A 13,134-nucleotide genomic window follows, 5' to 3' on the forward strand; every position below is an offset into this window, starting at 1 on the left:
AGGGACATGCAGTGAGGTTTAAAAGAATTGATTTGACCACTTATGTCACCAAAGTGCACTTATCTTTGCGGTCAAGGGACCTGAGAGAACTCCACAGTTAAGCGTGCTTGAGCTGGAGTAGGCTCAGGACGTGTGACCTTCCGGGAAGTGACTGGTGGAACTATGCGAGTGAGGACAAAACACAAGGAAATATCATGTGGTGATTTGTAGGGATGGTAACAAGTCTTTAAAGCCTCACGGACGAAGCAAACCGGCCGTCGGATATTGATGGACTCACGGGCATAGTGAGAGGACGCGAGGCCCATTAAAGAAAGTGAGCCCAAAGACTGAGATTGCATATGGAGCCCACTGAGAGGTGGCGGTCTAGGCGTTACACATCTAAATCACATATCTTCTTTAAAATATGTAAATAAACAGTAGTGAGAAATCTAATACTATAATGGACTCTTCAATAATTAAAATCAAATAACATTTTCTCATTTAGCTATATATTTAAAAGACTTGGCTAGTAACCAAACTTCATAACCAACATAGAACTTTACATCTGAATTTGAGTAAATTATCCAAAAATATCATCTTTGCAAAATAAAATAAAAAATATTATTTTTTAGTCCTAAAAAAGAGTATAAATTTGTGAGTTCGAGAACAGGAAAACTATTACTTATAGCAAAATATTATGTGGAGTATTAGAGTTTTTAAAAATTTTTCTATGTTTCAGTAATAATTGCTCACTCCTTAATATATATTAACACTTTTGAAGTACATTTTGTGTTATGCCCTTTTAGTTTTGTTTATTTAAAAAGTTATTTACAACATTAACCACTAAAAATTTCCAAAACTAACATTACTCCAGATTTTGTTTCCTAAATATTTTACATTTTATTTCAATTAAAAAAATAACAACAATTGTTCGTCAAAAAAAAATAACAACAATCAATATGGAAATAGAAACTATCATATATTTAACAATTTGTAAACATATTCTATATCTGAATCCTTCGTTAACAAAGAAAAAAACAATTTGATTCTCATTTTGTTTTCCAACATCTGTGAGCTTTGATTCTTAACGTTAGAAAAACTTCGATTGATAATTATTTTAATATTATAGTTAACATATATAAACTTAATACAAATTTTAATTATTATGAATATGTAAAATTAAAAAATTCTAAAATACTATATAATGTGGTTATATAGTAGATGAGTTATAAAGAGAACATGTTGAAATTAATAAAATATTATTAAATTTGTGTTAACAAGGGTTACACCCTCATTTAATTATTTATCAACACTACTAATATTAGAATATTTGACATAAAATCAAGTTGATTTAACTAAGATTGTATAAAATAATTAAATCATTAGGAAAAATGTGACTTAATCACGACTTATAATTACTGAATATGTATTTAGATCTCTTATTTTTTGTTATAATAATTAAAAATCAAAATAGAATCTCAAATACTTAATAAACCAAACAAATGGCCATAAAGTGTATTACAGGTAAAAAAATAATATAAATATTTAGCCGCATAATAAATAGAAAATTTAATTATTCATTTATTTATAAAAAATTTAATATTTAACAAATAGATACAACATAAAATATATATTATAATAGAAATTATATTCCAGCGGTTAAAATCTAGTTGCTTTATCAAAAGTTGAGTCGAGTTGCATATACATGACGTTTCATACATGATTAACAGCGTTGGGTTAACATAAATAAATAAATGAAACTTTTGTGAATTATTGTGTGTTTAACAAACACCAATAGCTCCTTTTTAACATATAAACGATTAGATAATAAATAATACTAGAATTTAGATAAGATTGTATTATAGGTAGTTCTAGTTTTTTTGAGTTTGAATATAAATGTATTAGTGTTATGTATACATATATATATATATATTTGTTCTTTGAAGTTTTGTTAATAATAATGTTAGATTTTTACAGTATTTTAAGATTGATTATGAAAGAACTAAACTCAATCGAAGACCTTTCTTGTGGAATTGGTTTTGATTTCATGTTTTATTAAAGCCCAAAATCAGTCCAACAATGTTTCTTTTCACAGGTTAAAAAAAAAAAAAAAAGGTAAAAGAAGACAAACAACAACCTTGTTGTTGGTAACTTGATCTTAGACCGGCAAACTGAAACCAACCTCAAGTATAATTGTCTGTTGAGATAATTATATTAAACCGTGGACAAATGATTGGTTTTTTTAGTTTTTGGTCTAATAAACTCAGACTACACAATATCTCCAAAAGAGAATCTGAGGGAACACTATCAGTTTGAGTTTTTGCATTGTGATCTATTTTGGGTTCTAAAGAAAACTAAACCAAGGAAGAAATAAAAAAACGAACAACAACAAACCACTAAAAAACAAACACGGAAAAGAAAACCAATTAAACAAAATCAAGTGATACAAAAAAAATTCACAGAAACCTTGAAACGTAAGAGTCGTTTGGTTTTGCAAAATCCACTTTCAGAGTCGTTTGGTTTTGCAAAGTCCACTTTCATAACAAAAATACAAAAAAAAACTAAAGCATTGTGAGTGAAATAGAGTGATATATATCACCGATTCACACGATGTCGTGGAAATGATGAGTTACCTTGAAATGAAGTAGATACGTATATATATATATATATATATATATAAAAGATGAAAGCGATTAGGTTTAGTTGTGAACTTGTGATATATATTTAATAAAAAATTTGTGAGCAAGCAAAATATATTTGGTTGGATTGTAATTGGCTTTTAAAGCTTTGTTGATATGGAATTAGTTCCTAATATATATATATATATATGAACTAATAATCTTAACGCAAGTTCTGCAGTATTAAATTCAATTAGTAAATCTTTATATTTCAATTTTTATATATAATGAATACAGTACGTATATTAATAAGTTTCCAAAAATATGTGGAACGAAAATTTGGGAAGATTAATATGCGCTATTTATGGAATACTGTGTTAAATATATTCCTAAAAATTCTATTGTTGTATAAATGATTTCCGAAATTTATTAAGGAAAGTAGCAATGAATCGAAAATATTTTAGGAATATTTTTTATTTATAATTTATGAAAATTCGATTAGTAAAATCGGGTTGTAATTTTTAATTTAAAACTGACCCGATAGTTAAGAAATGATGGCACAAATTTGTACTTAAAAAATGTTAAAATAGATATTTCAAGCTAGTGTGGTAATAATTGAGCATCATCTTGGGATTCACGGCACCAGAAAGGATGTAACATGTCCCATACAGCTCACACTATAACGATTCCCACCGACACTATCGCCAACGCTACACGTGATTCCAACGTATAAATCACTCATTTGAAGAATCATCACTGTTTTACAAAACAAAACAAATCCGATCCAGTGAAGCACAAGTGGAACAAATTAAGTATTCCAAATCTCTACACAAAAGATTAACGTGAAAATAAAAAGAATATATTTAAAATAATTAAACCGACAAATAAAAAACAACAAAAAAAGAAAATAAAAAATGAAATTCCCAACCGAGGTAAAATACTGTGTGTACATCACATGAGCCAAACTCCAAAACAGAGCCCGACAATTCCCGTTACGACAATACTCATTCGAGTAGTTCTAGCGCCATTTTTATCATCAGCCACCTCACTGTCATCATCTGACGGAGCATCAGCGTTAGGTCCGTCGGCGTCGGCCTCCGAGTTCTTAGGCTTTTTCTTACTGGACTTAGGAGCTGGAGCCGCCGTCTTAACGGCTTTATAGATCTCTCTAGGCAACAACACTTTATCAATCTTGTAAATTATTAATGGCTCTTGATCCTTTAACGTCCCCATTACCTTAGCCGTCACAACATCCGTCTCGAGCGTCACATCCTCGCCGTCATTCTGAACGGTGAAATCAAACTTGTTGTTACCTTCTGTGGCTAACGTGTTAACGGCGCCGTTACCTGATCTAAGCATCTGTAACGACTGGTAAACCGGCATGCCGTGGTACAACACTAACACCGTCTTGTTCGCCGGAGAAAGGGTTTTGAATTTCGGCATGAACTTACTGACCGCACTGTCGGACGGGCAAAAAACTGTTAGCCCTCCGTCTACGGTGTCTTGGAACGTTTTGTCGGCGCCGGTTGATTTCAAAACGTCGGAGAAAGCTTTGCATCCTTGTTTCTCGAGGATTGTAGTGAGGATAAGGTCGCTGGGACTCGCGGTGGGAGCTTCTGCTTCCGGCGAGGTTAAGACTTGGCTGATGTGAAGAACAGAGATGTTATAAGCCTTTTCAAAGATGGATTTGACGTAGTGAGCTGTGAGCTTGCTATCGTCGTCTTGGACACCAAAAGCGACTTTACCGCCTTTTGTATCCGTGATGTTGACATATCCAGAAGTTCCCGTTGCGGATCCAGTAGATTGAAACATGGAGGCAGTGGAGGTGGAGCCGTCGGTGATCTGGTGTAGTTTCTTGGCGCCATAGTAATCGACCAAGACATGGAGAGAGAGAATGTTGCGGATTGTGTAGAGAGAGTAGCCTTTTGAGAGGATTGAGGACATTGCTGAGTTATCAACGGCCAAAACGGTGATCGTTTGCCGGCGGTTGATCTCATCGGCGAGATGAGTCGCTGAAAGGTAGTGGTTGAAAGTGGAAAAATCAGGGTCTTTGGCCAAGATTCGGGTTATGTTATGTGCACTTGAGAGGGAGAAGAAGAGATGGAGCTGGAAAATGAGAACCAGTATGGTGGCTACTCCCCAGAACGAAGTCATTTTGGGGATGAGGATTAGGCGGCTGTGATAGAAGGAAGGAAGACTTGTGTGCGGTACCATTTTGGAGACTGGTCTTATAAATAGACAAATACCCTAAAATAGTAGTAAAACAAGTTCACATATTTCATAAATTTCTAAAAATAGTACTATTTAATATTTTAAAATATTTGAAATTAATTTTTAGATTTTTTTTTAGGTTAGAGTTTTCAACTTCACATTTAGGGTATAGTTTTGAGAAGTATGATTTAATATTTTGAATTTAGGATTTAATTTTGAAATATAAATTGGTGTTATTTTTGGAATTTTATAGATGTTGTGCTAAGTTTGAAAAAAAACTTATTTTGATGCTATTTTTGAGAACTTCTCAAGTAAAATATTAGATTTTAATCTGCCATAATATATATATATATATATTTTTTGTGTTTGATACTGTAAAACCTTTCTTTAATTTATTTCACATCAGATTCAAATATTTTGTATATTTTAGTAGATCAACAAATAAAATTCTACTCTGTTCTACAACATGATTCGCAAAAATTTTTGAAAATTTTTTGAACATATTAAAAATATCTAAAATAATTAAATTATGAAAATTAAAATATCTAAAATATTTAATTTTAATCATGTTAACAGTATCTAAAAAAATTAAATTTGGATATACAAAAAAGAACTTCAAGTTTTAATATTCATTAACATTGCAATGGCAAATATGAGATGTTCTATCGACGACAAATTTTATAATCATTTTAAGCAATAATTTAGCTTTTTCTTTTAACTAAAGTGATGCCAAGAATATTTTGGAGTTTCAGCTATTAACTAATAAAAAGTGTTTGAAAGAGAAAAATAATGAGTTGTCTCCGTTAGTGTGTAAGTTTAAAGATAATATGGTTATTCTCAATTCTTTCATCGAATTGTAATAATTTTCAATATTTGCGTAAATGGTTATTTTGAAATGTTAATATATCTTGTAAACATTTTTAAATATAAATATTTGATCTGTAAAAAAAGAATTATGTAATTTTACAAAAACAATAATAATTTATCAAATATATTCTAAATTAATAATAGAAGGAAAAGAGATATACAAAAATAATAATAAGAACAAATTGTCTCGCATATTTCCAGCGTAGCAGCAGATAAGTGGGCTCTACAGAGTTTGAGTCTGGGTCACATTTGAAAGTAACATGGGTTCCCGAGTTATATAGTTCGACGGACACTTTTTTTTTTTCTTTTTTTTTTTAACAAAAGGAAATCAGTTCAAATGAGCCAATTTGGGAATAAATTGTTTACAAACAACATAGGATGCGGAAGAGAGCACGCTTGGCGTGCTACAGAATCTTTTTTTACATTAGTATTTCTAGAAACCTGAACCAAAGAAAAAGAAGAAAACTCCTCCCTGTCAATCTTGATATCTTTTAGGTATGTTGCGAAAGCTGGCCAATCTTGAGGTGAAGACACCATCTTCACCAAATCTCAGCAGTCTGTTAAGAATACCACATCCCGGAAATCATGTCCAATCATACATCGCATTGCCCAAATGAAAGCTTCAACTTCTGCATGTAACGGAGATAGACCACACTGGTAATTGGTTGCGTCGTAAATCGGTGATGACCCATGTGAAGAAGTGCAAAACCATCCTGTACCTGCAACAACATCAGTTGCTTTCCAGGAACCATCTACAAAACATCGATGTCCTGAAACAACCAAAGGAAGGGGAGCAAGACATCCCCAAATCCGAGGAGGCAGAGCCCTAGGGGAGGAGGGAATCTCGTCTGACTCTGCCTCCCCATGTGCCTGCTGCCAAGTCTGCGCTTCACCTACCGCCACTCGGACAACCTCATCTGGTCTTTCGACCTGATTCTCAAAAACTCGAGCATTTCGTGCTTTCTAGATATACCACTTTATCCACGGGAAAGCTGCAACATGTGAACCCGGATTTGTAGAACCCAAAAATGATCCACATTAGTATAAACAGACTCCGTAGGGAAAAGTTGTGGCCCCACCGGAACATGTGCTAAATCCCAAACCTGGCGAGCCAACGGGCACATGAAAATAGCATGATTAATAGTCTCCACAGCTGCCCCACACCGTACACAGTTTACAGCACAATCCACCCCTCCTCGTCGCAAATTAAACGATACCAAAATACAGCCCGTCAAAATTTGCCACATGAAGTGCTGTAATTTAGGTGGACAGGGAACCTGCCAAACCTTAGCAAGAAGAGGAGTAATCTCTGGACTAGCCCCATAAGCCTGAAAGGTTTTCGGGATCTCTAACTGCTCCACCTCATACCCTGATTTAACCGTATATTTTCCATATTTATTAAAATGCCAACCTAAGTAATCTGCCTTCGAGCAACTACTTAAAGGCAGAGTCTCTATCAGAGCTGCGTCCACGGGATCAAAATGCTCAAGGAGCATATCCCGGCGCCAAGTATTCGTTTGTCGATTGATCAAATGAGTCAATCGAAGATCTGGGTCCTTAAAAGGACCTTTGCTTAAAGCTGGTCTCGGAAATTGAGCTGGAATCCAGGGATCATGCCATATAGAAATGGAGTCCCCAGAGCCGACCCTTTTAATAATCCCTTTGTTTACCATATATCTAGCTGAGATAATGCTTCTCCACCCATAAGAAGGAGAATATGACCGTAATGGTTCCATAAGATTTGAATTTTGGTAAGACCTACCCGGATATTCCATCAACCGCCATAACTGTTTAGCCAACAAAGCCGTGTTAAAATCATCAACACTCCTAAAACCCAAGCCACCCAACTTGTTGCTACAACAAAGTTTCTCCCAAACTATCCAGTGCATACCTCCCGAATGACCATAAGAACTCCACCAAAAGTTTGCCACAACACTCGTAAGTTTGGATGTTATTGTTTTTGATAACCGAAAACAGGTCATCACAAAGATCGGTACTGCAGTCACAACCGACTTAATCATCACCTCCTTCCCCCCTTTTGACAGCAGTTTCGCTGACCAGCCAGTTGTCCGATTCTGCAACCGATCCCTAATAAAAGAGAAAATCTGCGTTTTGGACCCCCCAAACTCTCTGGGAGACATAAATACGACCCCATACCACCTAGGTTAGTTATCCCTAGTACCCCCTACATCTACGCCTTAGCCGACTCGTCGACCTTATGACAAAACTGAATTAAAGATTTCTCAAAATTTATTTGTTGTCCCGAGGCTGCCTCATTCTGCTTTAAAATATCCAACACAACCCCACATTAATCTCTATAAACCTTACAGAAAAAGGCTGTCATCTGCAAACAACAGATGTGTAATTGGCGGGCACTTATTTGCCACCTTTATACTCGTAGGATGATGGTGGCCAACTCTGTTCAAAGACACTCACAAGTTTATTATAAGTTGTGATGCTTGCCAAAGGATGGGGAATATTACAAGAAGGAATGAGATGCCCCAAAACCCAATTCTGGAAGTTGACTTCATGGGTCCTTTCAACCCACCATCAAATGGCAATGTCTATATATTGGTAGCTGTGGACTATGTCTCCAAATGGGTAGAAACTATTGCAAGCCCCACCAATGATCACAAGGTTGTTATTAAACTTTTCAAAACAATAATCTTTCCAAGATATGGGATTCCAAGAGCTGTGATCAGTGATGGATGTAAACATTTCATAAACAAGGTTTGAAGGAATGTTGAAGAAATATGGAGTTAAACACAAGGTAACCACAGCTTATCATCCTCAAACAAGTGGGCAAGTAGAGGTCTCAAACAAGCAAATCAAGGCAATACTATCAAGAATAGTGGGAGAAACAAGAAAAGGTTGGTCTAGCAATATTGATGAAACACTTTGGGCCTATAGGACAGCTTTCAAGACTCTAATAGGAAGGACCCCATTTCAGCTTGTTTATGGAAAATCTTGCCATCTTCCTGTTGAAGTTGAATATAAGGCTCTATGGGCAATCAAACTGTTGAATATGGACTTAGAGACAGCCCAAGCCAAGAGGAGTCTTGATTTTCATGAACTTGAAGAGATAAGGATATAAGCTTATGAAAGCTCCAGAATCTACAAGGAGAGAACAAAAGCCTTCATGACAAAAAGATTTTGATTAAGGATTTCAAGGCTGGGGATCAAGCTCTAATCCTCAACTCAAGGCTAAAGCTGTTCCCAGGAAAGTTGAAGAGCAGATGGGGAGGGCCTTTTGAAGTAAAAGAAGTCTTACCATTTGGAGCTGTAACACTTCTTAACAAGGACGGTAGTGAGTTCACAGTTAATGGTCAAAGAGTTAAGAAGTACTGGGGAGAAATGGAGAAACAAGACAAGTCAACAATGTTTCTCCAAGATGCTCCTCAAGCTTGAAAAGGCATCAAAAGTCAAGCTTAGTGACTTTAAACAAGCTCACTAGGGAGGAAGTCCCTAAGGTATCATTGTACATAAGTTTTATGTTCCTTGTAGTTTTGATATTTTCTTTCATGTTTGTGTTGAGCATGCCTTGTTTAGGGAAGTATAGATAGGTATGAGAATGATTGGACTTAATAAAATGAACTTTTGAGGCCACTCGACCAGCCTACGGGAGGTACTCGATCGAGTGACTACAAGCCCAAGCCCACTCAATTTAAGCTCGATCGACTGGACGGAGAGCCAATTTCAAAATTCAAATTTTGGCAAGGCACTCGACCAAGTGGGGTCGAGTGGTGGGGTCGAGCATGTGCCAAGATGAGTCAAAGATTCCAATTTTAAATTCAAATGGTAAAAACGCTCCACCTTGTTCCCTTGTCCCCTCCACTCCTTTAAAAGAGCATGAATTCGAGCATAAGCACCACACAATCTCTCATTTGCATAAACATTTCAGTTTCTTGATAAAACACCTTTAAAAAAAAAAGCTTAAGGTACTAGTACTAGGATGCAAGTTGAATCAATGTCCAAGTTACTAGTACTAGGATGCAAGTTGAATGAGCTGTACTTATAAATTTTAGACAAGCCTTTCACAACCTTAACTGATTCAAACCTTATACTTCCACATGCATTCAAGTCAACCATTTCCTTTAACATTCATTAAACAAGAACATGAATCAACTTATGCAATGCTTAAACTCATTTGGCTTGGTAATAAGGGTTTAGAGACAAAAATGATCTCTCTTTTGAGTGGGGCTTATCAAATACAAGGTTTCTCACACAAAAAGTGGATTGAGCTTTAGAAGAACGCTAAAGGTAAGATCACTTAGACACATACAAGAACAGAACCTTGTCTACCCAAAGGTACCGAAGGTGTTTGTTCCTATCATTCTAATCCCATAATGTCCTAGTTCTACCCTTTAACTTCATCTCTTCTCTTTTGCCTTTTTCTTTTTCTCTTTTGTTTTTGAGTCTTAGGAGAGGTTTCTTGCTAATTTGTCTAGTGGAATGGGGGTTTCTTTCTTAAATGCTAAGGCTCTTTCTCTTACTTGTTTCCCAAGTCATAAAGCTTTTTACTAGACTCTTCATTTCTTTCTTTCTTTTCTTTGACTAGAACCTCACTTAAAACTTTTTAATGCACCCCATTCTTTCACTTAGAGTTTAAAATTGCTATAAAACACTTCTCTCCTAAAGACTTTACCCTTTTCTTTATCTTTTCCCTCTTTTCTTTTCTGTTTTTAAATATATCAAGTCCCAACCCAGAATTTAAACCTCCTAGTCCTATCTAGTTTGAAAAATGCAAACTAGAACTACACAAGGTTTTATTCTTGTCAGTTCAAACCTAACACTTTCTACCAAGCTCAATCCTAAAATAGGCCTCACACACACAAGGTATAACATGGCTTGAAAGAAGGGTTGGTTAAGGGTAGGGGAAACTGATTCAATAATGAATTCAGCTGCTTGGATCAACAAGAGTGGTAAAAAATGGGAAAGATGATCCAAATATGTCTAAAGTATCCATGAGTTTAAAGCAATGCACAAACTGATATTTAAAAGTCAATATTAAGTTCTTATAAATAGCAAATGGTTTCATATCACAACATGCTTTAGTTTAGACAGAATGCAATATAGGAATTCTAGACTTGGTTCAATCTTATGTTTCTAGCTACTCAACTAGCATCAAAGTACTATTAACTTGAGTATTGATCTTAGTTTAGTGAATTCAAGCAAGTTAACAAGGCTAAACTTATCATTGATCCCTAATGCAATTTGAAACAGTCCTAACAAGATCCTAATATACAATACAAACTACATGAACACTCTGTTTTTTCAAAGATTTTTGTGAAAAAATTTCAAAAATTTTCAAATTTTTTTTGGTCTTTTCTATGCCTTAGATGAAATGCAAGTACTAACATGATTGTGCTAAAAATTTGAAATAAGAAAATAGAAAACAATGTCAAATGCTATCTCAAACCCTCCCCCAAACTTAAATTACACAGTCCTTTGTGTAAGAAAAATTTGTAAGAGGATTCAAGAGTAATTAAAAATAAAACTAAACAAGAGATGAAATGGTATTTATAATGAAATGGTGATGTTGGTACCTTATTGGTTGTGGAAGAAGTTGTCTACATCCTCATTCATGCTGTCAAAAGTGTAGTAGATGTTGGATTTGGATTTGTAGGTGGAGAAGGAGGCAACTCGACTATAGCCATCGACTGGTACTCGGTCGAGTGGGGTGGTCAAGTTGGCCTGCGAGTTGTTGGTTGTGGGATATATTGGTTTCCTTGTTGCTGGTAAAATTGCCGCAAGAGGGCTGGATCCATGAAGTATTGGTGAGGGATGGGAGGGTAAGCTTGGCCATAGGGATAGCTTGGATAACCTGCTGGAGCTGGGAAACCATAAGGAGGTCTAGGCATGTACTCGGTCGAGTGCATTGGAGGTGCTCGGCCGAGTGGGTGATCGAGTAAACCGGTCGAGTGCCTCAGAAACTGTTGTTCTGGGCGACTTGAACCTCTCCTCCTCTGAATTTGCTCATGCATTGAAGCTCTAGCTGGCTCCACCGGGTTTTCAGCTCTAGATATTGCTCTAATTGAGCTACTCCTCCTCAAAAGGCTAGATGGTGCTGGTGAAAAATTTCCACTCTTCAATTCAGCAATCTCCTTCTTTAAACCCTTGATGGAATTAGTCATCTTTCCCACCTTCTTCTTCAGCTTGTCAAAGTTCTTCCCATGCCACTTGTTCCACTTTTGTAGAAGTGTCAACATCTTGCTAGTCTCCCTCTCTCCTCTTCTATCTCTTGGACTTGGCTCATAATCTTCAAAATAAAATTGCTCTTTCCCATCAGCCATCTCTACATCTCCATCTTGATCTTCTCTTTTTTGGACTGTCCCATCAAACAAAAACTCAGCATCTGGCCAAATATCAATGTTTAACTCTTCACTTATGGTGATGAGTGCCTTGTTTGGTAGAACAAGCTGAGTCTTCCCTAATGTTGGATGGTCAAAGTTGAAGAGGTGCTTTCCATAGTGCATCTCCTTGGCTAGAATGAGAGTGGAGGTGAGGTAGCTTGTGTCTACCCATCTTGGTTTGGCTTGCTCTCCCTTAAGTGGTACCTTGGCAGCTAATAACATTGGAATGATAATGCCTCCAATGGTTAGAACTCCAACTGAGCCTCTCTTGTATAGCTTGCTCACCTAGCTTCTATAGTAGATCAATTGGTCAATGAGGACCATGGCAAGATCAGTCTCCACACTACTCCCAAGGACAATGGTTCCATCTCTTGCTTGAAGGATGATGCCATTGAGTGCTATATCAATCATCTTAAGCTCTCTCTCATTCACATTTCCAGTTTCCTTTCTAGCAAAGACTGGACTCCTTATCTTTGAGCTCTTGGACTTGGAGGATGAGTAGAGGTTTCCCAAACAGCAAAGAGTTATTCTCTTGGTGAAGTCACAACAACCAGCTCCCAAATCTTTATCCATCCTTGGATAGAAATGCATCTTGATGGTGGCTAAGAACTCACAGCTCTCTTCTCTATACCCTTCCATGCACAAGCCCATGAACTTGCTTAAATTGCACTTCTCAAAGAGAAACTCCACATCTTCATCAATGCCCAGCTTCTCCATAGTCTCCTTATGTTGATACCTCATGAAAGCTTCATAGAGCTGTTTTGGAGTCAACCCACAAGATTCTTCTTCTTCTTCCCCTTTTTCTTCCTCCTCTTCTTCTTCACTTTCAACCTCTTCTTGTTGTTCTACTGCTGGCCTCTTCCCTCTTGTTTTATTCCTCATGTGTTCATGAAGAGTGAACTCTATCTCCTCTTCAGTTTCAGTTTGCTCAGGGTCCTCTTCAGCTGGCTGATGTTTCTTGTTCGCAACTCCACTCGACCGCCTACTCGAACTGGCACTCGATCGTTTGGCTGCTCGAGTAGGTGGTCGAGTACTTGCACCAGCTTGTTTTCTTGATGCAAGCTATGCATCTCTTCGTTCCAAGGAGCGATCAGCAGCTTGTTGAG

The 13,134-nt window shown here is 36.3% G+C and overlaps 1 protein-coding gene across 1 annotated transcript; it reads right to left on the reverse strand.

The window, feature by feature from the left end:
- On the reverse strand, positions 3,318-4,814 carry LOC104719205 (fasciclin-like arabinogalactan protein 2). Its single transcript, XM_010437069.2, has one exon. It carries the CDS (start codon positions 4,809-4,811, stop codon positions 3,549-3,551), a length of 1,263 nt encoding a protein of 420 aa, XP_010435371.1. The 5' UTR covers positions 4,812-4,814; the 3' UTR covers positions 3,318-3,548.

Source organism: Camelina sativa, chromosome 10 (assembly GCF_000633955.1).
Source record: "Camelina sativa cultivar DH55 chromosome 10, Cs, whole genome shotgun sequence".
Classification (NCBI taxonomy): Eukaryota; Viridiplantae; Streptophyta; class Magnoliopsida; order Brassicales; family Brassicaceae; genus Camelina; species Camelina sativa.